At 36.4% G+C, this 26,930-nt stretch overlaps 2 protein-coding genes across 2 annotated transcripts; both read right to left on the bottom strand.

Annotated features, from left to right (window-relative positions):
* Positions 1-1,718: 1,718 nt before the first annotated feature.
* Positions 1,719-14,374, bottom strand: zgc:123010 (uncharacterized protein LOC641500 homolog). The gene is given in 17 exon segments (XM_046834585.1): positions 1,719-4,152; positions 4,245-4,348; positions 4,973-5,075; positions 5,175-5,252; positions 5,364-5,397; positions 5,574-5,652; positions 5,812-5,916; positions 6,006-6,147; positions 6,241-6,331; positions 6,916-6,961; positions 7,505-7,630; positions 7,772-7,894; positions 7,897-7,950; positions 8,035-8,091; positions 8,222-8,302; positions 8,416-8,489; positions 14,053-14,374. Coding segments are annotated over 17 exon segments (1,485 nt in total). The 5' UTR covers positions 14,105-14,374; the 3' UTR covers positions 1,719-4,016.
* Positions 14,375-15,125: 751 nt separating this feature from the next.
* On the bottom strand, positions 15,126-26,750 carry pyroxd2 (pyridine nucleotide-disulphide oxidoreductase domain 2). Its single transcript, XM_046835990.1, has 16 exons — positions 26,541-26,750; positions 24,819-24,838; positions 24,646-24,739; positions 21,214-21,287; positions 20,501-20,656; positions 20,266-20,419; positions 20,098-20,159; positions 18,685-18,782; positions 18,463-18,604; positions 18,239-18,373; positions 18,078-18,150; positions 17,787-17,943; positions 16,643-16,797; positions 16,419-16,525; positions 16,158-16,278; positions 15,126-16,001 (listed from the first exon to the last, which is right to left on the bottom strand). The coding sequence occupies exons 1-16, from the start codon at positions 26,668-26,670 to the stop codon at positions 15,934-15,936; spliced, it is 1,746 nt and encodes a 581-aa protein (XP_046691946.1). The 5' UTR covers positions 26,671-26,750; the 3' UTR covers positions 15,126-15,933.
* Positions 26,751-26,930: the final 180 nt, after the last annotated feature.

Consider the following 26,930-nt stretch of genomic DNA (forward strand, 5'->3'; position numbering starts at 1 on the left):
CAAGTCTTTCAAAAAAGACCAAAAAATAAAGCAATCTTTTAAACAGGTCTCTTTAATTAACAAATAGATTTACAGTTTAATGTCACAAAGGAGACAAACTATTAGATTCCAAAAAAAAAAAAAAATTATCATGGGGACATCAGGATTTGAATCCACAAACTGGTGGGAATCTGCTGATTGGTAAACCAGCACCTTACCCACTGAGCTATCTTAGCACCCTTGTGCATGCAGTCAAAAGGCCTAATGAACCATCATGGCTTCTTTTCCTATACTTCAACAACATATAACATTTTAAAAGTAGGCCAAACAAGTCTTTCAAAAAAGACCAAAAAATAAAGCAATCTTTTAAACAGGTCTCTTTAATTAACAAATAGATTTACAGTTTAATGTCACAAAGGAGACAAACTATTAGATTTAAAAAAAAAAAAGAAATAATTTACCATGGCGACACCAGGATTGGAACCTACAACCTTGTGGGAACCTGCTGCTTGGTAAACCAGCGCCTTACCCACTGAGCTATCCTGTCAGCCTTGTGCATGCAGTCAATAGGCCTAATGAACCAACATGGCTTCTTTTCCTATACTTCAACACCATATAACATTAAAATCAGGCCAAACAAGTCTTTCAAAAAAGGCAAAGAAATAAAGCTATTAATTAAACATGTCTCTTGAATTAATAATTAGATTTATTTTAATGTCACAAAGGAGACAAACTATTAGATTTCCAAAAAAAAAGAAAAATTTTACCTTGGCAACAACAGGATTGGAACCCACAACCTTGTGGGAACCTGCTGATTGGTAAACCAACACCTTACCAACTGAGCTACCTTAGCACCCTTGTGCATGCAGTCAATAGGCCTAATGAACCAACATGGCTTCTTTTCCTATATTTCAACACCATATAACATTAAAAGTAGGCCTATACTTCAACACCATGTAACTCATTAAAAGTAGGCCAAACAAGTCTTTTAAAAAAAGACAAACAAATGGCGACACCAGGGATTGAACCCACAACCTTGTGGGAACCTGCTGATTGATTAAAAAAACTCCTTACCCACTGAGCTATTTAGTCAACCTTGTGCATGCAGTCAATAGGCCTAATGAACCAACATGGCTTCTTTTCCTATACTTCAACACCACAGTGTGAGTTGAAATGAGGTAGTGTGAGTACAGATCTGGTAGTGTTAGTATGGATGGAGTACTGTCAGATCGGGTAGTGTGAGTGTGAGAAAAGATCGGGTAGTGTGAGTACAAATCGGGCAGTTTGAATACAGATCGCTTAGTGTGAGTACAGGAAGGATGTGGAAGGATGTGCTGCAAGTTAGAGCAATAAAGGATGGAGATAGAAATGTGTTGACTAACGAGGAGAGTGTGTTGAAAAGGTGAAGAGAATATTTTGAGCAGCTGATTTAGTTTAGGTTTAAGTTTATAGGACTGTGGTGAGACCTGAGATGTTGTATGGTTTTGAGACAGCGGCATTGAGTAAAAGACTGGAGGTGGAGCTGGAGGTAGCAGAGCTGAAAATGTTGAGGTTTTCATTGGGAGTGATGAGGATGGACAGAATTAGAAATTAGTTTGGAGACAAGGTAAGGGGGGCATGATTGAGATGGTTTGGACATGTGAAGAGGAGGGATATATATATATATATATTACACACAAATCCATGACAACTGTTATTTGTTTAGTAGCTTCTTAACTATAGAAACCAAGAACAACATATTACAGTCAGTACATTTATTACAAGAATCTCTTTGGCAGTACAGTGCAGGACATTATAACACTTAACAATGAGACAGGATTGCATATTAAGATGCATGTTAAAGTTACAATATAATGATGTGAAAGAAAGGGGGGAAATGGAGAAAAAATTAAAGCCACACAAAACCTGAATTTTAAGATTGAATGCTAATATATTGCATTTTGCTGCTACAAAAAGTATATGATGGACATGGAAGATTTTGTTTTATAATGTGATGAAGGATATAACAAATTGTGGGGGGCGGGGGGCATTAATTCCCCCAATTGCTTGCTTTGACGAGTAATGGACAAGTCCCCAAGTGTTATGGTTTACAGAATTGAGAAACATCGTAATGCAAAATTACACAATTTTTTTTTGGTTTGAAAGCCTTAAATTAAATGCTCTCTAATTTATTTGTCAGCTCATTTTGAAATAAAAACACACAATGATAACATTAAGTTGAACCGAAAATTATGAAACTATGATGCATCAACACACTAATGTAAAGAGTAATGTACATATTGGTTGATATGCAATGTAGTAAAAGATAGTACCCAAATTAACTAAACAAATTTCAATTTACGCCTAATGAGACTTACCACAGGGTTTAATTTGAGAAAGCAATACTAAACCCTTTATAAGTAGTGCGCTACACAAGCAAAAAGAAAGACACGAACACGACTGTGTACTGTGGAAGTACAGTGCAAAACATGCAAGGAAACTTCATTACACAGTTTTGGGTATTTCGGAACACACCTGATTGTCAAAGATGGATTTTTGAGCAAAGACTGCTCTATCAAAGAAACTGCTAAACATTACTCTGGCTTCAGCTGTCTAAAGCTAAAGTTCTGCACAAATGCCTTTAGTGTTTGTTTGTTTGTTTTGTTTTTTAGTTTAAGACTGCAAACAGTAAATCAGGCCCATGAACACAATCAGCTTTCCTAACATAAAATTCCAAATATTAAATCAATATCAGATACTTCTTTTTAAAATCCAGTCAACATATGATGCTCCGCTGCTTACGGACTCAATCTTTTAATAACCTAATCCCCTTTTAAATATCTGCTGCTACAGACACAGAAGAGAGTCCACAGTGGCCTGGTACAGTGTGCATGGGTACAATTTTATATAAAAACAAAAAAAAACAAAAAATAATTTTACAGCACAGAAAACATTAAAACACTGACCCCTTCTGAATTACTTCTTAAACACAATTTGTAAACAATATGTAAAAAACTTTCAATAACAATTGTGAGAAAGTTTCAGACACACAATTCCTATCATGAGGGGGGAAAAAAAAGAAAAGAAGAAAGACACCCATGAGAAAACCTGCTAACTAGAATTGTAGTCAATACCTTTGGAAATATTATCGAGTCATATCTAAATATAAAAACAATTAATTTATCTTAGAACATGCACCATTTCCCAATCTACCAATACTTGAAAATCACACATAGTGTGTGCTGAAGTATAAAGTGCAACAATGTACAAAGGGGGAAAAATAGTTAGAGATAAAATCAGCATTTAAATGCTGGTTTTATCCCCTTTTTGATGATGTATTTTTTTAAAAGTAACACATCAAGGACCCTTTGAGAAAACTAACAAAAATTGTTTACTTCAACCAAAACAATCCTCCACAATGTTAGTTATAAACCAAATTAAGCCAAGTCCGAAATACACTGAACTGAAGTGCACACATTTTAGCTTAACCTGGCAAAAAGGGGGCACATGATATGCACACATAAAAATGAAATTAAATTTCTGTCTCAGTAACCTCTTTTATAAAATTTAATTTGTACTCCATAGAAAACCAGAGGTGTTATTCTTTGGTAAAATCCTCATACGTATAAGCAAGCTTTAACCAGCCACTTCTTGTGCATGTTTTCTTGATAAGGCATAAAAGAACATGGGAGAAAGTCTTCAATCCCTCATCTATATTAAAGACACTTGTTTTGGGATGAACTCAAACATGAGAAGTGCTCAGAGGCTGTGCTTTGGCTCAGTGGTGTTGGCACCGAAGGAGGAGGAACAGAGATAAGAGACACCAGGCTGGATCTGGCATCAAACTCCAGCCTCAAAAACAGCAAAAAAAAAAAAAAAATTTTTTGAAAAAGCCAAGAGCATCATAGTAAGACAATACAGGTCAAAGTCCCATTCAAAGGAGTAAATGTCTCTGAACTCACACAGTCCATGCAAACTCGTCCATTTCCTCTGGCTCTGAGTGAGAAAAATTAAAAATAATTTAGAAATAGAGGTGACTGTGAAAAGCGAAGGATGGGTCAAGGCTGCCAGGGCTTTCTGTCTTTGCCGCGCGAATCAGTAATGTGTTTATAGTGACACTTTTCCCCAAAATGACAGCCAGTGGTCCGCCAGAAATAGCACTCGTCTCCATTTACAGGGCCCCTGCGCCTTGCTCTGGAGAACACACATACAGACAAATGTAATATTTGCAAAATGATGACCATTCTTGACACACATCCCAAATACATTAGAATAAAACTCATTACCCAGCAGTCCCAGCGGTCTGTGATGCAGCAGCAACAGGAAATGGCTTTAGGATGCGTCTGTCTGGATATCTGACTACTAACCGAGTCTTTTCTATCAAATGGCCCTGTTAAGTGTAAAATGAAATTTCAATAACACCCAAATATCATTTAAATAGTTAATCATGTCAATGACTTTCAGAAATCATGCAGAGAGGCTGCATATGCAACATTGTGGATAATGGCAGTATTCCTTCAGTGACTCTGTTCACTGTCCAAAAGCAAGACTAGACAATCTCTCTGGATAAGAGGGATCTCATTAGACTCTACCCAATTACAGGGACACTAGCCAATCAGAGCCATCTGTGCGGTCATGACTGTGGGAAAGGGCAGATAATAGTTGTCTCAGAGTGTACTACATGGCTCTGTGAAACAGCATGTTTAGTTAGAAAGGCTACGGTTTTATGTGCCTGAGGTGTATTGTGATAGATAGATAGATAGATGATAGATAGATAGATAGATAGATAGATAGATAGATAGATAGATAGATAGATAGATAGATAGATAGATAGATAGATAGATAGATAGATAGATAGAATAGACAATACTAGATAATTGTGAAAATTGTCTGGTGACCAATTTAGAGAGGTGACCATATGAGAGACAAAATATCTATTCAGATAGCATGAAAATGTTTACAGTGCTTCATTCAACTCGTCAGTAATAGTATGAATACTCATGAGAGAACTTGCATTGAGCTTTTCCATTGCCCGTGCAGCCATGCTGGCATTCTTGAAGTTTACAAAGGCACAGAAACGCTCGTGCAGCACTCGGATGCTATCAATTTCTCCATGGCTGGAAAAACAAGCAGACAGTGACTCAACACAAGAGGATGATGGAAAATAAACAAGTGTAATACAGCAAAGCTGAAGAGTCTTGGGGCTCCAGTCTTACTTTTTGAAAAGGTCCCACAGGTGCTTCTCCGTCAGATCTGTGGTTACGTTACCCACCCAGAGAGAAGGGCACGGACTTCTGAGATGGAGGGAGAGAAAAAGAGATAATGAGCAAACCCATGAGACACATGCAATATGCATGCAATAAAGCAAAGTATATGCAACATTGCAGGCAGCTGTTTTCACTAACCCTGGCTGAAGGAGTGTCGGGTCACTGTTTGCTGCTGTGGAAATAATTTTTTCAGATGATTAACATTTTACCCCTTTTCATCATTATCCATTTCTTTGCTGGAAACCACATTTCTGTGAATCTAGAGCAATACTGCCCTCACGTGGCTCAAAGAGTAACTGCACCATCTGCATCATTCAATAATTTATGCAGTCTCATGTACTACCATACCTCTAGCAGCCAGGACAGCCTGTACTGTGCTGTACTTCTCAAGCAGAAGTATACTCTGCTCCTCTTCATATCCAAGATCCTGTAGAACAAAGGCAGAAAATATTTTTTTTTATCTTTCACAGTAATTTGCACCTATTCACATAATTTACAGAAGTAATTTTAGCTGTTTCTCTTATGCTCATAAGCACCAATTGTATTGTAAAAAAAAAAAAACAACAGAATGGACTCGTCCACAAACCATTAACTGCAGCACTTTGCAGGAGAAATGGTCATTAGCTGCCTCATCACAGTCCTTATCCAGCTTTAGGACATGCTCCATAGCTTTTTCAGCCTCACTGTACCTCTAATATACGAGTACACAGCATAAAAACGATGCTAACTAATAATAATAAATAATCATGATTTGGATCATTAGGACAATAACGGTCTTACCTTAAGGCCCATGAGGGCACTTCCCTTGCGGTAGTAGCCTTTAGGCCAATCAGGAGCCATTTGAATAGATTTTTCAGCATCAACAAGTGCTAGAGAGTACTGGTCCAGACAGTAATAACAGTATGAGCGATTCCCAAAAAACCTGCAGTAGCACAGGGACGAACAAAAGGGCACAGTTTAATATCAGTGAAGTTAAATGGCATGAATTTATTGTTTGTTGGATAGAGCGCTGTACCTGTAGTCCTTGGGGTCACATTTGATAGCTTCTGTAAACATATTAACAGCCTCACTGTACTGTCCTTGATTTACCAGCCTGATCCCATCCTCTGCAATGGAGAGAAAGAAAACCTCCAAGCCTCAGCATAAGAACCAAATTGCCAGAGAAACACACATCAGGATTTTCACTGCATGGGTTTTCCACATGGCCACTTAACCTGCTTTTCATTTCTAGTCTTTTATTGTATTTGTTTAGTGCATATAACCTGTGTATATGATCATTAAATATCAATATATATCTGTACTAATGATGTAAGCACCAAGAAATTCCCATTACCACACATAGTTCACTAATGTAACACATTTTCAAGTATCAGAATGTAACAAAATCAAATCCTTGTTATATTACCAGGGATACGGGGCGACATTCTAAACACACAGTTGCCCCAGAATGTTCATAACAGAGTACAGCTATAATAATTAGTCGGAAATCATATGCAGCATTTAATCCAATTTTCACCACGAGATAAATTAAATGGTAGTGAAATAAATGGTGAAATAAATGGTAGTGATAAAAGTCTAGTTTTGTATATCTAAGTCTAGTTTTTTTATAATCATGAGCACCCATGTTAATAAACAAACCAGTTTAAACACTATAAATGTGTGTACAAGAGTGCACGTTTGTAAAACATACCCGTCAGTAAGGCACTTCTTTTAGTCACAGACTCAGATCCACTGACCTAAAAGGAAAATCAGCAGCCTGATTAGGAGATGAAGGGCAGTATGCAAAATGATAGAGAAGTTTTTAAAAGAATGCTATAACCAGAGTGCAGAAAGCAGCCAACATGTGCTGTGCTTGTCCTGACAATTAGAAGTAATCACAGTAACTCTTGGTTAAAAGAGGTAGCAAGGCAGCATTATATTGCAGGTTTTGACAAGTTTAAAGTACTAATATTTTTTTTTTCATGTGAGGAAAGTGGGGTTTATAGCTTAGAGAACTGAAAAACATTCATTGCCACTATGTGTTCCTGAGCACGGGAAACCTTTACTAAAGGACGTCGTAAAACAGCAATGAAAGTCAATCTGCAAGTCAAGCAACAGATCCTGTGCTGTGACCTTTAATCCCATTGTGGTATTTATGTCTTGACTGATTACAGATTATGGCACAACGTGAGGTACAATAAAAAGATGCAACTGTCTCAATATCCATTGTAGGAATTACAGCTTCCTTTTGTGCTTCTTTAAAAGTATTAATATGGTTAATACTGCAATGTCACACTCACCTCTCTGATTCTGGCCTCGTTTTCTTTGTTCTCTTTAGATTTATGGCCTGCTTTGCTCTTGGCTTTGGGCCTGATGTGACTAACAGCATTGGCAACAAAAGCACTGCTAACATCCCATTCTGGCTCCTGAATTTAAGAAATTGAAAGGATCAAGTATTATAAAGGCTTGTTGTACCACTTTGTAGTCTGAGAAATTTCCAAAGAATAATCATTGAACAGCCTCACAGAGCTGATTTGATCGCCTATGAAGTGTGACATGTACAGCACCTCCTCACAGGAGACAGCTGACTGAGGATGGTTTCCTTTGTTTCCCAGTGCCATTGGTGGTGTGGGCCATTCTTCCTGCATCACTTTTCCTTTCAATTCCATCTGCTGCTCCTCAATTTGCTCCCATCAACCTCAGAGCCACTATCATCCAGCTCCGAGTCAATACCTGTATGCCCTTCCTGAGAAAAATTAAGTAACACAATGGTAATTTAAGCCATTTCAGACTATATAAGGAATATAAAAGTGGCAAAATTGCTGCATACCTGTACAGCGCCCTCATCAATTTTACTGCGCTCAAGTTTCTTTCGCTCTTTTTGACGCTAAAGAGAAAATGAAAAAGACCTTGATATTTCTCATCCCTTAATAAGGAAACATGATCAAGTGTCTTTTGAAAATAAAACTTCTGATATTGTAATTTTTAGAGGATGTGTGTATAAACTTTCAGCTAACCTTCCTTTTGGCTCTTCGCCTTTCAGCCCTCCTTCTGCCTTTCTCTTTTTCACTGAGACCTTCCTCTTCATTTAATATATTCTGAAGGACAAGCAAACACACAAACACGTTTACTTTTCGTTTGCATAAAACTAAATCACCTTGTCCACCCGCAGAAAACTGTGCTCATCAAAGAAAAACAGCATTTCCTGCACCTGAGAGAGTACATCCTGATTGTGGTCAGAAGCAGCCCCCATTTCCATCTTCTCTGGCATCTGTTGACTGGAGCCTGCGGAGGAGTTGCAGAAGAAATTCTTAGCATTTTTAAACATTCGAACATTAGTCCAGCTCTAGCCAACAATGACAGCTGTAAGCCATCTCCAAGAAAATACTGTTGTGGGTTTGAATAGAGAGCTGTAATGTTGAGTCATGTGACAAAAGAAGGGAAGGATATCCACTTTCACAAAAGCAGAAGTGGAAACAAGGTTGAAAATATTTGTTGTGGAGTTTGTCATTATGTTCAATATAGAATGTTCTGTCATTTTTCATTTATTTTTTTAGAGCACTCTAGAACAAAAGTCTAGTATATATGCACTCTGTAGACTATCACAGTCTACAGAAAGGATTAGACTCAAACTATAGCTCGAAATTTGTGTTTCGGGGATGAGCATGAAGCCATTTCTGCTCATAGATGTGATGAAAATCAAGTCTGAATACAAGCGTTGGCAGTGGCGATGTTCAGGAGGATTGGAAACAACTAAATCAATTTGCATTTGATGACAATGCAAGAAAAACTACATTTAAAAAGACAATGCAATTTGGCACTAAAATAAACAGATTCATCGTTAGCTTTTGGATAGCGGATGGGTGCGTGCTTTACATTATATTTGTTAAAAGCTTACCAAAGTCCTGAAAACTCCCTTAGTGAGTCATCCGAAAACTAAAGTCCCTTCCATAACAATTGTTAACTTATTTGCCTTGTTTCCCCATCCTCTGTATTTTTTTCTTGGCAATACAATTTTGGCTTTACATAGAATAAAGAGATAATTGCCTGCTCCATTAAATAAGGTTTAGTCATACAAGTTGGCCTAGCTTCAGTGACCACAATTTTTTTTTTTAAATGATTCATTAGACTGGTATTGAGCATAACACCAACACTTCATTTATTACAAATACAATCTGAAACCATTCCCTGAAACACATCAAAAATATAACTTTTAACAAAGCTGTAATAAAACAGCAAACTGCCCAAATTGCCAACAGAAACAACAAATTATCAAACACTTTGTTACAAAACTGAACTGCATGCTGGTAAGTATGGCTGTGAGCTTATTCATCTGGAATGCATCTTTAACTTGATCTTTAACCAGAATTCCAAGATCTTTCGTACTTGAAACAGCAGCATTACACGCACTGTTCGACACACAATGCATGTGGCAAACAACAAGACAGTATCCAAAAGGTCACATGATTATTTTAAGGAAAGCATACCAAAGTTCTTCTGGCATGAGCTAAAATGGCTGCAAACCTCAAAGTTTTGCAAGAAGAACTTTCAAAACATTTCTGTACAAAATGAAAGAAAATGAAAGATATTTGAAATGGCCACATACAAAACCACAAGTAGACAAAAACAGTCAAATAATATTACACTGTGATTCAAATTACCAAGTAAAGCAGTAGTTTTTAACCTGTGCACAAAAAAAAATTTATATATATTTGTGTGTGTGTCTCTCTCTCTCTGGTTGTAAATACGTTTTTGGATCCTGTGATCTCCCTTTAGTGAATATGCTCCTAACTCTGACTGAAGGATTGAACCAGACGGAATCAGTGAGGAAAGGCTATCTGAATGCCGCTGAGAGTTTGCTCAGGGTTTTGCTTTGTTTTCACCTCTTTTTAAAGACTGACACAGCAGGTGAAACTTGTGATCTTAGCAGCGGTATGCTGTACATTGTAATGCTTCAGTCCACCTCTCACTGGCCATCAGCATCACAACTGTAGCCAAAGCTGTTTGTCTTAAGCTAATACTCCAGTAATATCTATTCATTTGTACGTGTCTCACTTCCTTTTATCTGCTCAGCACCACAACTGAACATGAAGAAAATAGAAAGCATACTTTTCCAGCATCCTTCTACCCCCAGTCAGTGACAGTGTCCCTGAGCACAACGCAGGCTCTGTGAAAACATAGTTTGCCTAGGCTGTTATGGTAGAATTCAAGTGGCCTCAAAAACCAAATTTAAGAAAGAGCACAAGTAAAACTTGAACACAAAAGATCATTCCCTTAACATGGAAGCAGTTAAAAAAAATCTATTTAAAAAGATATTTAACCTGGAACCAGTTCATAATCATTCGCTAGTTGAAAAATAAATAATTACTTTTTTTTTTTTAAAGATAAAGACTTCTTACAGCTGCTTTCACATGTGTGATAACAGTAACTACCTTTCATACATCAAAGAATAATGTGCATGAACTACTACTTTGTCAAATTGTCTTACAAAATTTTTTCATAGTCATTTTTTGACATGCCATGTATGCCTTGCTGTCACTTCACTAATAAAAAACGAGAATAGATTATATGAGAAATCCTCCCCTTTTTGACTTAAGGTTTGTAACCTTATAGCCAAGTATGTGCTCACATGAGCTGCCACCCGTTAAATTAATTACAAAAATGCATGTGATTGGATAAACCACAACAAAGGATAGATTACAGTCTACTGAGCTATAGTCTATTGTAGACGTGCTCTCAGACTCCTGAATTCCAACGGTTTCTTTTCACACAATGAATTTCTAAGGTATTATATAAACAATTGTGGTTGCTAGGCCTTGGTCATTAGCTGTGTAGTCTGGCTGGTGTCTGTGCCCCTAGTTGATAACGACATAGAATTTAATTACATTTTTGGAAAATAAACAGTTAAAAGTTTTATGATTATATATGATCAAAAAAGACACAAGCCAGATGCCATAGGTGGGCAACGTGACAAATACAGTTCATTTCACTAATGCGGACACCCTAAGAAAATGTGAGCGAAGAAGTTTATGTAAATTTGTCTTTATTGTTTAACCTTTTGTAAAAAAATAAAAAAAATCAATAGATAAATAATAAAAAAAATAACAAAAAAGTTACATTTGTGTTGCACAATTATTGTCATTCTTTCATGAAATACTTTGTGCTACACTCTTTTGTAGGGTTACAGCTCTGAGTCTGCAATAATAATAAAAATGTTGGAGAATACAAGGGACAGGATCCGAGACCATTCCTCTACAAAGAATCTCTCCAGATCCTTCAAATTTGTGGGTCCACAGTGGTAAGCTCTCCTCTTTAGTTCACCACACAAATCTTACATGGGGTTTAAGTCAGAGGACTAGAATGGATATGGCTGGACCTTGATTTTGTGGTCAAGAAACCATTTTTGTTTTAATGCATGTATTGGATCATTGTCCTGTTGTAATATGCAATCATGGAGCATTTTAAGCTTTCTGGCAAAAACAGTCCGGTGTTCATTTAATATCGGTTGATATTTGAGTCCATGACGCTGTTCTGCATGCGCCAAACACACCTCTGGCGTTTATTACTAAAAAGACTATTTTGTTTTCATCTGACCATAGAACCTGATCCCATTTGATGTTCCTGTAATGTCTGGTAATCTGAAGACGGTGGAGTTTGTTTTGTTTGAGATTAAAAGCTTTTTTCTTGAAACACTTCCAAACAACTCCTGTTGATGTGGGTGATGTCAGATAGTACTTCTGGAGACTTTCTGACCCCAAATGCAACAACTCCAATTCTCCAGCTGTGATCCTTGGAGATTTTTTTTGGCCATCCGAACCATCCTAGTCATAGTGTGAGGAGACAATAAAGACGTGTCCTCTCTGAGGTCGATTTATAAAACATCAAGCTGACGAGAATTCTTAATTATTGCAATGATGGTAGAAATGGTAGCCTACAGCCTATACTTAATGTTTTGCAATTTCTCATAGCCACTTTCCACTTTGTGAAGCTCAACAACCTTTTTCCAACATATCACAGCTATATTCCTTGGTCCTATTTATTATTTTGTATGACTAAGAGAGTTTGGCTTATGCATTACACCCTAATTAGACACCTGTGAAACAGGACGCGATGATTACACAATTTTTTGTTCTCCTTCATCTAGGTGCATAAAAATTATTAATATCTTACTGGAAAATACTGGAATTTTTTTTTTTTTTTTTTTTTTTAATAAAACTGTTTGTTTTGTTTTAATATCCATGAAAGCAGAATGTTTTTGGGATTTCTTTTTTAAACAAAGCATCACAAAGATTGAACAATAAAGAGCAGTTTCATAGCATTCTTTACTCATATTTTTCAAGGGTGCCAATAATAGTAAAGGGCACTCATCACTTTATGTATCCATACACTTTATGGATACATGACAGGTTTGTTAAGCACATGCCAGCCAAAAAATAGTGTTGCACTCTTTCTGTAATATATCAGAAAACCTTTTACCCAGAAATAATTCACACATGCTTTTAACTGTTGGTAACCAGCAGTTGTTAGCTGTTGGTTGCCTATTTATTTTAATCAGGCAAACAACTACAGGAAGTGAACTGTAAACATTTTGTATAAGATTAACGCATGATATACTTTACCATTGTTTACACGTTATTTTGTGGCGAAAAAAGTTCAGGGGAAATACATCGCTGTGGCGTTAATATTATTGATTTGCTTTTAAATAAGAAATAACGACTATATTTCACTTTTATTGAATTTCCAAACAGTGGTCAATGTTTCTTTTTATTTCAAAACATGATCTTGGAAATACTATTGCCAGAGTATAAAGAGGATGGATCTTCCTATAAATCAGTGTGCTCTCAGTCTGGGAGCCAGTGAACCCCAGTGGTCTTTATTTATGTTTTTGTTTCATTTCTAACCCATTTTTGATGTCTTACAATTATAATAATCTTCAAACGGACCATTAAAGCTGAATAGGTTTAACCCAAAACTCATTTCACCAATGACGGGTAAGCATATAAATAATATCAACTTGAACCTGATCATGTTTATGAAAATTTCTCTGTGGCGCGCATAAATATGCAAAAAAACAAACAAACAAACAAAACCTTGTGCACGTTTAAATAATGAGTAAGGCTTTAGGATGTGTTTTTATAGAGATGCTTGACCTACATAGCTTACACCAAAATTCAATTCCACTGTCTAAAAAACTATATTCATGTATTTGATTTTAATATCTATAACATTAAGAGACGTGAAATGACTTTACAGCGCTAAAGACACCTGGAGAGCCACTGAGTGAATGTGACCCAAAGCTACGCGTGTAGTAAGTAGCAAGTACAATGTAAATTGAGCTCCAGGTCATTTGTTTGTTTATTTGTTTGCGTTAAATGGAAAAATTCCGTCTTACATTGGCACCAGAAACTGTTTGGTGGAGATTTAAAGCGGTCAGACAGACGCCGAAGTTGCTCGTCATCCGTCCGTCGCGTCAGTGTTACTTTAGGGGAATTCATTGATCTGTCGCGTGGCGTGTAACTCAACCGCACCGTACACACACACACACACACACACACACCATCCAGTGCCTAGCGCGTCTCCAGCAGCTGCTACAGGCTCCTCCATCTAGCATTACAACGCAGCACATCCACACAACACGGCGGAAACCAACCGCCAACTCGGCGTCCATGAAAACTGGCAGCTTTGCTTTCGGTTCTCTACCAGCGAGAGAGCTTCATCGTGCTTTACAGTAGAAACAGGACAGAAGGAATATACAGTAACAGTAAGCGCTACATGAGCCTTGAGCACAGCGGGGGGAAAAGAAGTTTGGCGAAGTTTAGTGAAAAGTTCCCGCAGGCGGGAGACTTACCACTCCCCATCCCGAGCAACCGGCAAAAGTTGAACTTCATTAGCGCAACCATCCAACATAATTCACTGAAATGAACCTATTTGTGCGTACATCCGACTGTAGCTAAGAGCTTCGAAACAAGCTTTACAAGACTACACGAAAACTTCTACAGGCGGTAATGGCTTTGCTTCCTGAGCATTGGTACACTTTAGCCCGGCTGCAGGCTCCGCCCATTGTGCGCCTTAAAGGGATCGACCGTGCGCGCGTGTGCGTTTAAAGGAAAGGTTTGGCCGAAAATGTTCTGGCCAAATACAGCCTTTAAAATAAATAATAATAAAAAATAAATAGTAAAAAATTGTCAAAATTTTTAATTAAATAATACAAATAAACTATATACAAACTTGATTTGCCTTTTTAATGACTGAAATTAAGTTTACTAGTTTAGACATTTTGATGCCCAAAATAAAAACAAAATGTTTTTTGGATTTTTTTACATAAAAAGAATCCAGATTTGCAAAGATCAAATATTTGCTAAAAATGTTATGACATTGACATTTTGGAAGTAGCTAATTAAAAGAAGCATAGTTTCATTGGCGTTGGGCATGAATTTGCAGTTCAAAACAAATTTTCTGAGATTTGGGAAGTATAATTAGACTGAACAGATATACTTAAACAAAACCTCTACCCTTAAACAAATTAAATGTTTATGTTAAAATATTACTGTTGTGCTCTCCAATTCCGATTTGATACTGAATTTGTCCGAATTAGAATTTGTTTGATGCTGTATTTTGTTATTCCCTTTAAAGTGAGATCCGTCCTGAAATTGTCAAAACAATAACCTACAGTTTTCTCTGAGTTATGGCAGATGCTCAGCCTATCAAGTTACAGATCTGTGAGATGATGTGGCATGATAGTGGGTTAATCTTCAGAATGTTTTCTAGTTTGTCTAAAGGACTACAGTGCTGCAGCATCTGTCTTTTTAGGTAAAGATGATGTGAGATCTATGCATATACAGTACACAATTTAAGCTGTATGAAACATTTTGTAAAACACATTCTTTCAGGTTAAATGTAAACAATTATATTCACACCGCCTTCAAATAGCTCTCTTTATTATTTGAATTGGCATCAAGCTTATTATGTATCAATTTCAATGTTATTCAAAAATGAGTAGCTTAAGTGAAAAGAAAATCACTTACAGTAATCAATGCATGAACTGGCTGCATGGCTATAGATGTCTTTACACAGACATCTACAATTGTATGTTATTTACATGTCACATTGCAGGAAATTTGCAGGAGGTACAATTGTTATAAAAGTCTTGGATATCTAGCTAATCAAAATATCCTTAACATTCCCATTTAGTCTGTTTCAAACATATGATATTTACTGATTTGCCAAACAAGTTGTCATTTTCTAATGAATACAATTTATTGCCATACATATATCTTGTAAATTTTCATTATTAGTCTACATAGTGTAGAATTTAGAACCTATGTTAGTAGATCACATGGGGTGGCAAAAGATAACTAAATTCTGAGAAGAAAAAAAAAAAAACAAGAAAACACTGCAGCACAAGAGAAATTCTTTAAAGATTATGTTGTTCATTTCAGAACATTCTTCCATTATTATTTATTTTTAATTCATCCAATGTAGAGATCGCTCTTTTTGGAGTCTATTTCTCATATATTTCTCTAATTCTTTATAAATGAACACTGTCTTTAGACGTTTTGGAGTGCTTGTGCAATTTAATACATACAGTTCTGGGTAAGCTGAGCTTGAACAGTCAACATTAGCAACAACAGATCATGTACTATGACAAAATGCTGGCATCATTGTATGCTTTAGTCTGTTTAAAATGTGGTGAGGAACTCCATGTGTGTCAAACCCAGCTGACATCTCATTAGTGTTTAAAGTCAGCCAGGACAGTCAAGGCAGCATTGCAGCCAGCAGCTCCCATCACACCCCCACCTACACAAAACAAACATTGCACAATGTGGATTATATAATAACAGTTGATGAACAGTGAGACTAATTGAAATATCTTCTTGGTATTTAAACTGTATTCTTTAAAACCAATTAAGGTGATATTTAAAACTGAATCATTTCAGATATTTGGTTACTGACCGGGATGGCTGCCACTGCCACACAGGTACAAGCCTTTGACTGGCGTGCGGTAGTGTGCAATCGAGGGCAAAGGTCTTGCTATGTAAAGCTGATCCAATGACATTGCACCGTGGAAAATATTCTGGGGTAAAAATAATAAGAGAAAACAAATATATTTGTTTAAGCACAGCACAATATTAAAATATGGTAAGAACTTTGAACGAAGCAAAACATTTTAATCTTGTCAATCACAATCTTGTTCATCTTGTAAAATGAAAATACCCCTCCAGTGAGACCGAATTCCCTCTCCAGATCAGGAGGAGCCAAAATATCTTTCCCGACTATTGACTGCTTAAATCCAGGTGCATAGCATTCAACACAATCAAACACTGAATAAGGAATAAAAGATCAACCCAAGTCAAAATTGTATACACATAAATGTACAGCAAGTTTTGCAGTATGTAGTTTGTAACAAAGTGTCAATGACCTGAAAACTAGAGTCTAACCTGTATTTGCATATTTCTCCCTGTCCTCATTTGTCCATACTCTTCCCCCTTCCAGCAAGTAAGGTGTAAACTGTGTGAAAAAAGACACCACGTGACAGCCAGGTGGGGCGAGAGTGGGGTCCAGCACAGATGGCATTGTCATCTCTATCATAGGTCTAACATAAAATAAGTACCTCATATAATAACTTTACATAAGATATTAAATATAACATAAAATGATCTGACTGATTAATTACCGTAACAGCAATGGTAACATCCACAATCATCCACAAAATCAAACTATCACAACATCCTTAACATCACAAACATATACATAAATCTCATGTCCAGTCAGAAACATCAATTTCATCACTAATCATGCATCGATTTTATCGAGAATGTGTGTTATGTCATTCTTAATCACAGTATGCTGAAGAAAAAAAACGTATATGAATAACTCTGGTTACTGGAAACTACAGTACAATTGGCTGTAAAGCATGTTTCTCAATATTGCAGGAACACTGCAGTTGGAGTTTAGTTATGTCTGGCATCTGATTTGCATATGTGAGAGAGAGTTTGCGTGTGTGTGTGTGTGTGTGTGTGTGTGTGTGTGTGTGTGTGTGTGTGTGTGTGTGTGTGTGTGTGTTTTCATATTATCAGTCATTGTTGTGTTACCTATAGCCACAGATTTTTGTCAAGGCCAAGGCTTAATGAAAGGCATCATTTCAAATGGAAATCTTGTCTTATGTTTGAGTTGCAAAGCTCAGGCTTTGTTCCGTACAGCAGTGAACAAAACGCAGAGTGATTCTGGCTCAAAAGTGACTAAATTTATCTGATTCTTTTTTACAAAGGAAACACATTAACTGCAATTATTAAAACATCTGATGGCATAGCAAGTGTACAGAAAACTGTCATTGGAGGCTTTCATTAAAGTTGTGGTTACCGTGGTTGAGGTTGTGCTATGCAAGGCAGCTGTAACATGCAAATACTAAGGTGTGTATGCATCATGCAAATAAGGAAATGGACAAGAGAGATTTCATTTACCGATTGAGATTTTAAGGCATTCGCCGGGTAATTTTTAATCCAACCCAGCTAAACTCTAAATATTCTATAATTACATTTTTTATCATTTAAATCTAGTGCTATCATGCTCTGATTTGTCAACCTTGACGATGGGCGTCCTTGTTGGCCCTCACTATAGGCTGCCTCTAATTTCTCCACACTCTCACAGTTCAGGTGAATAGAACACTGATGATGTGGCCTTGGCTTTCCATCAGCTGCATTAGGGGCAGCCAAGAAATTTGGCAGTTTGTCCACAGCCACTAAAAATGTACAAAAAATATGACAGACAAACGTGCTGTAACTTAATAGGTTGCTTTAAATTCTTCTGATGTTGACAGATAATGTTAGACAAAACTTGTATTATGAGAGCCACTTTGAACCAGGATAAACCTACCATTAATTTTAGTCACAGGAGAGGTATAATCAATCTGATCCACAGCAGTAATAAACTTCTGAGAGAGTACATCCTATAAGGAGACAAAGATCATACTTTTGTCATGTTTGTTCAATTTTAGTGAAACTAGCGAAACTAGCAGCATTAAATAAAATCTTTACCTGTGGTGTAAGATGTTTAAAGGTAACATAGGGAGTAGCATTGGACAAAACCACTTTACTGTGAACTTCAGTACCATCTTTCAGGACAACACCATTGGCAATATGACCTGATCCAATCAGTACTTTACTAACCTCCTAAAATACAAAGGCAGTACCAAATCTCAGTCAACAAACTGATTATGCAGCACTTAAATTGGAGCACAGAGAGGAATAGGCACCCTTACCTTTTCAGTAAATATATCTGCCCCAAGAGAACGTGCAGAATTAGCAATGGCCTTGGAGACACCACCCATGCCCCCTTCCACATAACCCCAGGCCCCAATTTCCTTTTCCAGCTCACCCATTATGTGGTGTAAGAGGACATACCTGAATTACATAGTACATTAGAAGAAAGCAAACAAACCATAAAGCAGAAAGTAGATGGCTCTTAAGCAGCATACTCCTACCCACTACCCGGGTTGTTAGGGCTTGTATTAGCTCCTATTACAGAGTCAGTGGCTAACGTTGCTCGCAATGGATCAGATTCGAACCACTGATTTAAAACCTGTGCATGATCAGAAAAATGATGAATTTGATAATTAGAATGTTTTAATTGCACTGCAAAAGTAATTGATACCAAATCTTGCAAAACAGGCATCTACATGGACACATTTACAAGCCTATAAATAATAATAAATAATAAATTCCATTTTCAGTAAAACCTAGACCAATTTTTCTGTATAAAATTTTGTTTATCTTAAAAGGTGAATGCCATCATGTGTTACACACACATTTGCCTTACACATACACAATTGACTTGTAATTCAGGGAACTGTTAAAATATAATAAATAATAATAATGATGATGATAATAATAATAATAATAATAATAATAATAATTAATAATAAATATATAATAACAGCTATATACCATTATTAATGTCCAAAAACAGTAAATTGTTAGTTAAACAATGCTTCATTTCAACAGAAAGCTGAAAGAAAATGACCTTTCATTGATAATGCAGAGATAAGTGTGTGTGTGTGTGTTTGTGTGTGTGAAAGAGAGAGAAAGAGAGAGAGAGAGAGAGAGAGAGAGAGAGAGAGAGAGAATAAGTGAGTGAGTGAGTTATTCACAATCTTCTGTAATGTCCCAAGATCAGTTGTTTATTCTAAGGTTTTGGGTTTTCATTCTAACTCAAAAGCAGCCACACATGATTAAAAATTTTATCAACTGATTATATGTTTCAAATTACAGGTAGCTTCAGACATTTATAAATCATTTTGTTCTAGATTTTTTTTCTTCTTCCAAATCAGAACAACTACCTGCTGATTTTTTCATACATTAAAGTACCATTTACTTTTTTTAAATAATCAATGTACTAAGTAAAATAAAGGTTAGTTTATTATAGTTAATGGAACAAACTGTATTTTTACTTCTAAATATTAATAACAACAATGAGGAATGTACTCTACTGTCTGAACTTGGTATTTCTTTTCTATTCTAATTGTTTATGTAAACATTACTTGAAGCTACTAGTGTCAGGAATCCACCTGCCACGCCCCCTTCCACCAAGCGCAACTCTGATTGGCTACGGCTTCCGCCTCCGTTTCTCCTCGCCTAACAACTAGTAAAAATCTGAATGAATTTATGCACTGCACAGCTGCCATATAATATGCTGATTAGATAATTGCATACATTAGTGTGTACATGTGACCTGTTCACATGTCACATCCCAATAAATATTTGTACCATACAAGACCAAAATTCTATTGTAAATGTAATCACATTGTTTGTTTTTTTTTACAGTGTAAAAGAAATGTGCAAATTATGTTGATTTTCTCCCCTTGACTTCAAATGAATGTATTTAAGAATTAACTGACCTTCATTGCTGGAGCTGTTAATAGTTCATAAAAGTCTGGTATGTTTTTTCCCAGTTTCAGCCCTAAAAACAGAGGCACAAGGGAATATATTTAATCCAAGTCAGGCTAAACAACAGTGCACATTCAATATCTATAAAGGCTTAATAAAATTTAAGTTCAGAGGTGTACCGGATTTAACTAAAGGTTTCAAACTCCTTATTGCTGCTATTCTTTTCCTCAAGGGCCCCTCAGTAAGTCCTGGGATGTCTACAGGTGGTGCATCAAGTAGTGGGTGAATTGCACTGGCCAGCTTCTCCAAATGTGCGATGTACTCAGGGTAAGCCTTTTGGCAAAAGACAATTTATGATTAAATGGAGTTTTTGAACTGTCAGTAACAAATATGCAAACCACAGTGAAATAAAACCTTTGCATCTTTCTCTGAGAATTTTCCAATCTCCTCCTGATTTTTTGCCAGATTGCTGCCCAGTAAAAGAGAACGAGGGTGTTGCCCCCTGACCCCTTCCTCCAGCATGGGGGTAAAGGCATGTGGATCCCTCATGTACACCTTCAGCCCATGTTTCTGCACAGTTATATGGGAAAGAAAAACATCAGTCAACATTTCTCTCATGCTCTTCTTCTACACACTTGACTGAAGACACATTTAATGTCCACCCAAAGCCATATTAAAACTTCTCTATCAATAATCTTTTAAAATTACATAATTACAAAAAAAATATCAGGTCTACGTTGTATGGTTTAGAGACAGTGGCATTGACTAAAAGACAGAAGGTGGACCTGGAGGTAGCAGAGCTGAAGATGTTGAGATTTTCATTTTGGAGTGACGAGGATGGACAGTATTAGAAATGAGTTTATTAGAGGGACAGCGCATGTTTTGGGGACAAAGTGAGGGAGGCCCGATTAAGATAGTTTGGATATGTGCAGAGGAGGGACATGGGGTACATCAGTAGAAGAATGCTGAAGATGGAGGGAGGAGTTTTATGTATGTGGTGAAGGAAGACATGCAAGTTGGTTTGAAAGAGGCAGATGTAGAGGACAGAGTAACAGGGAGATGGCAAGAAGATATAGTTACATAGAGTCTCTTTATCATGTGAAATGTCATCTGAGGCTGTCACACACCTTGAGCTCCAGATCCTGGTATATGTGAGGACGCAGCAAACTGAGGAGATAGGAGGCCCGAGAAAAATGAAAGCCTAGGAAGTATTAAGAAAATAATAAATGTAGAGCAACTAAATCTATGGGTTGTGGTAATCTATGTGTTAGACAACTAGACTATGTGCTAGACTATGTCTTGATTCTTTGATACTATACACACATATATGTATGTATACATAAATATAAATATATATTTATATATATATATATATATATATATATATATATATATATATATATATATACAGTATATATATATATATATATATATATATATATATATATATATATATATATATATATATATATATACAGTACAGACCAAAAGTTTGGACACACCTTCTCATTCAAAGAGTTTTCTTTATTTTCATGACTATAAAATTGTAGATTCACACTGAACGCATCAAAACTATGAATTAACACATGTGGAATTATATATGGAATTATATACATAACAAAAAGTGTAAAACAACTGAAAATGTCATATTCTAGGTTCTTCAAAGTAGCCACCTTTTGCTTTGATTACTGCTTTGCACACTCTTGGCATTCTCTTGATGAGCTTCAAGAGGTAGTCACCTGAAATGGTCTTCCAACAGTCTTGAAGGAGTTCCCGAGAGATGCTTGGCACTTGTTGGCCCTTTTGCCTTCACTCTGCGGTCCAGCTCACCCCTAAACCATCTCGATTGGGTTCAGGTCGGGTGACTGTGGAGGCCAGGTCATCTGGCACAGCACCCCATCACTCTCCTTCTTGGTCAAATAGCCCTTGATGCCTTCAGTGTGACTCTACAATTTTCATAGTCATGAAAATAAAGAAAACTCTTTGAATGAGAAGGTGTGTCCAAACTTTTGGTCTGTACTATATATATATATATATATATATATATATATATATATATATATATATATATATATATATATATATATATATATAATCACCTGATCATCATCTTTTCTATGCTTTGCTATCATATGCCTGAAGGACAGTAAATTTAATCGCAAATAATTTCTGTAATATAGACCCATCAAGAGAAAAAAAACAAATAAAGCTACTATGCAACAACTCACAACATCAGGCCTGCTGATTTCCTGAGAATATGTGAGAAATACAATATATACAAATATATTATTTTTTGCATATCTTTTACAGATTATTTGTGACTACACAGCCTATCCTGGAAAAACTTAACACAAAACAGGGATACACCACAGCTTATCAGTACCATCCATTGCCGGGCATTCCACTGGCACACACACCTAGGGGCAGTTTTTGAGTATCCAATCTACCTAACCATATGCTTTAAACGTGAAGAAAAAAAAGAACCTTGAGAAAACCAATATAACACAGAAAAATCGTGGAACTCCACACAAACAGTAAATGAGATCAGGGTCAAACCAGGTGCTCTTGAGTTGTAAGTTTGGAATATTCAAAACATTTGCTTTAAATTTGCTATTTAAACTTAACAGGAACATGATATGACACCAATGTTTGGAGGTAGAACCCTGGCATGCCAGGACAGCATTTAATTTAGTGTAGTGAACCTCTTTCAAACCAATTGTCTTGACAGTCAGGTGGCAGCAGCAAAATGCATAAAATAATGCAATTACAATTTAAGAGCTTCGTTTAAGTCCAGGTGATGCATTTCCAATCATCACCTGTTCGGTTTTAATGAACCTGTGCCCACATTATCCTCATGTTCCTGTTCTCAGCTACCATGAATCCTGTTGTAGTCCACCCACCTCATGGTTCAATGTTTTATAAGTTTTAAGATGCTTTACTGCTCATCATGTTTCCAAAAAATGGATATTTGCAACTTTATCCTTCCTGCTTTTTTTTAACCTGTTTACTAATTCTCTTCTGACATCTCTCATCAACAGGGCATTTTCACCTTGCAAAACTGCTGCTCAATTCATTTTTTTCTTTTTGCACAGCATTTTTTGTAAATTCTAGAGAATCTGTTGTGTGAAAACTCTAGCAGAGCAGCAGTTTTTGAAATACTTTAATAAAAGTCACTGTGACTGTGACACATTTTTCCTTTTTTTTTTCTTTTTCAAATGCTTCAAAGGTTTGGGCAAAGTTGAGGGAACCCAGATATACAGATACATTTAAACACATGTAGTTCATTCAGGTCACTCTGAATTTAAACAGTAAACATTGCATAAAAAACTATAAAAGTTTAAACAATACATAACTTAATAACTTTAATTTTTTTTTTTTTTATTTATTTATGACAGATATTGTAATTCATCTTTTCATCCACAGACCGTACTTTTGGAATATGGTAATTGAGGGTCTTTAGAGTAATTCTTCCAAAAACGGAATAGGGTAGGACATGTTTGGTGTCTGATGTTTGACATTTAACTGCAGCTTATAACATTTAACTGATCTCAAATATAGTCTTTAATGGCATTATGCATGCACAAATATACAATACTGGATGAACCTGAGCAGAGAGTAAAAGATCAAAGTTCCCAAAACAAAGGTCAACCCTCATTTTGAATCAGTAGGCAAAAAACATTGGTGAGTAAACACTTGCTTATGTGGATTCTGATACGGTATTTCATTGCTATTTATAGAAATCGAGAACAATTAAAGGTGCCATATGAACTGTACCTTACCTGGAATGCCACAGTTTGTTACAAAGCAAACAGTTTGTTTGTTACAAAGCAAACAGCACTGTGAAAACCAAATATATATTCAAACAAGTGCATTACAATATTCTGGAAATAAAAAGAGTGTGGCAACACTGCAGCTCTGTCTGAAAGGGGCCTGCTATCTGTCTGAATAAGACAAGCCACTATATAAAAAGGGGCAGCATGCACAGTTTGAAAATGAGAGAGCACATTTAAAATAATTGAGGTTATACAATGTTGTCAACTGGTTTATTTTGCTGGTTTATGATAAAACACTTCACATGCACTAACAGTATTACTGAGACATATTTGAATCAAGTGTGTGGCCATTTATCTTGAATGACATAAAACTATTTGTTAGTAATATTAGAGCAAATGCAAACCTAAAATGTAAATTTTAGACACCAAAAAAGTTGGAGCTGATCAACCACATTTGGGCCAAGGGAAAAAATATATAATTTTTTTTCTAGACTGTTATTTATACTATGGGCAAGGTACAGCGGAAATTATATAGGTAGCCAGAATGCATACATTTTTGCAGTATATTTAAGCACTGTTAATTCTGCATTTTGTATAGAGAAATAGATAATAAAATGTAAAATATATACATTATTATAAAACATTACAAACACATTCAAAACTTGTATAAAGTAAAAAGTCTTTTTTACTTTATTTTCTATTTCTATGTTCTATTTTTTACAGTGAGGGCAATAGAAACTTTTGCTTTTCACAAAGTCCAGAAACTCTGTGAACCTTTGCACCCACCTGGAATGATCTCTTCGGTCACTGCAGCTCCACCAAGTACACTTCTGCGCTCTAAAACTGCTGTTTTTAAGCCTCCCTTCTGTAAATATGCAGACTGCAGAACAAGGTTCAGGTTCCACATTGCTGACAAAGCTCATGATTTTTAGCTTATATTTAAACCAACAGCTACTTACAGCAATCAGTCCATTGTGCCCTAAGAAAAGAACAGACATGTATAAGTAGACATTAGACTAATTTTGACAGAGCATGATTCGTTTATACAAAATGTTATCCATTTGCTGTGAGTGCTGTAAATTACATATAAAGATTCTTTAAGTAGGTGCTAATTATTTAGACCTTGATGCAGTTCTACTTTATACAGACAGAGGCTGCTTGATGTTATACACACCCTCAGTTACAGTACAGTGGGAATGTGAATTATTTTACAACTTAAAAGTAAAATCAAGTCAACCTGGCTTTATTGTCATTCCAATAATATACAGTATAGTAAACAACAAAATAATGTTCCCCAGGACCAAGGTGTTACATAAGACAACATAAATTAACAAAAAGCAACACAAAACACAGACCTACACTAAACTAACTAGGACACAACTAAGAGTGCATGTGGGTTGAGCACATTTAGTGCAAAAACTACATAAGACAGTGAGAAAGTAGACACTGTGACATTGCAGCAGCAACCAGTACAGAAGAGCTGTGATGTGAAAAAGAAAATGGTCCATTAAATAAATGATACTGTACATTTAAATATTGAATGTGTAAGCAGCAATTTTATGCAGTGTGTGTGTGTGTGTGTGTGTGTGTGTGTGTGTGTGTGTCAGTCAAGTACCTTTGTACTTGACAAATTGTCAAACTGCTTGTGAAGATAATCTGATATATGGATATCCCTGGATGTGAGGGCCCCAAATTCTTCAGTATCTTTTTTCAAATAGCAGGAGAGTAGAAGAATGAGTGTGAAGGGTGTGTGTGTGTGTGTGTGTGTGTGTGTGTGTGTGTGTGTGTGTGTGATTAGCCACATTGCTGGTGGCCTTGTTATCTTTATTAATAGGTAAGTGTTAGTGGTCTAATGTGTGATAAATGTGAATTATATATAAATGTAAGCAAACTGACAAGAAACCCAGAAAGTCCATGTTAAATTTATGTTGAAGTAAAAGTTCATTTGTGTGCAAAATGTGTACACATTAGGTTTAAGTTACTTTTACTAACTTGTTAAGCAGCTTTTGCACCCCATTTAGTTCTTTTTTTTTTTTAACACTAAAAAAACGTATGTTAAATGTATTTAATTTCTATATGTACATCAGTTCCTTTTGAATGAATAAAATTACCGTTATCACAGATAAGGATTGAACAGACAAAATTGTGTGTGTATATTCAAAACCCTCAAAGCAAAACTCTTGAACTTGAATAGTTTTAATCCACACTTTGGTCCTTGGCCAAGTTTCTCAGGCTAGGAAAGTTAACCATTACACTCCCAGTCCATACTTAACTGTAAAGTCCATTTCAACACTAGCGCTATGTTCCAACTATTTCAAGCAAATGTGTGTTTGTATTTCTGAATTCCCTATTAATAAATACAGCCTGTCACTGTGGGGGGTTTGGTCTGTCAACCTAGGATGATAAATCGACTGTTTAAGTGTCGAAAAGTATGATTTTCCTCCAGATTCTGTTGAGTAGCAACTACTCACAGCTTTGAGGGCTTTCAGGAAAGTTTGTTTGACATTTCTATTGACCGATTTATTGCGTTTATAACCCAACTCTCGTGCCACTCACTGTGTTAAATAACTGCTCTTTACACAACCAGAGAACCGCCGAGTGTAACAGCGAGGCCTGTACGCCCAGGCTGTGCACAAAGCGGGTGCATGAAGCGCGCCTCTACAGCTGTGTGCGCCACGTACCTCCACCGATGATCAGCGCGTCGTATTGGGACTTGAGCGCGGTGCTGTGACTGGACCTCCACCATGTCCCCACACTGTTACACACTGGCGTCCTAAAGTGACAAGCTCGCAGTCCTGCAAACACTGCCATATCCAGACACTTCTCAATCCGACCTTTAGAGTTTTCTCTACAGCTCTCCAACGCTTATTCTTATAAAGCTATTCACTCCACCCCCACACCAGGAGAGCACTAAGAAGCTCTGCAGACTCTTTTTAAACTAATAATGTACAGTATAAACATCTTACCTATTATAAGTCAATGCCAGCTTTATTAAATTTCTTTCATGACTATGGAAAAAATGACGCCGTTCTAATTGGGCAACATGTAGAACACATACACAAGACAGCAAA

This window comes from Silurus meridionalis, chromosome 2, assembly GCF_014805685.1.
Source record: "Silurus meridionalis isolate SWU-2019-XX chromosome 2, ASM1480568v1, whole genome shotgun sequence".
NCBI classification, from domain to species: domain Eukaryota; kingdom Metazoa; phylum Chordata; class Actinopteri; order Siluriformes; family Siluridae; genus Silurus; species Silurus meridionalis.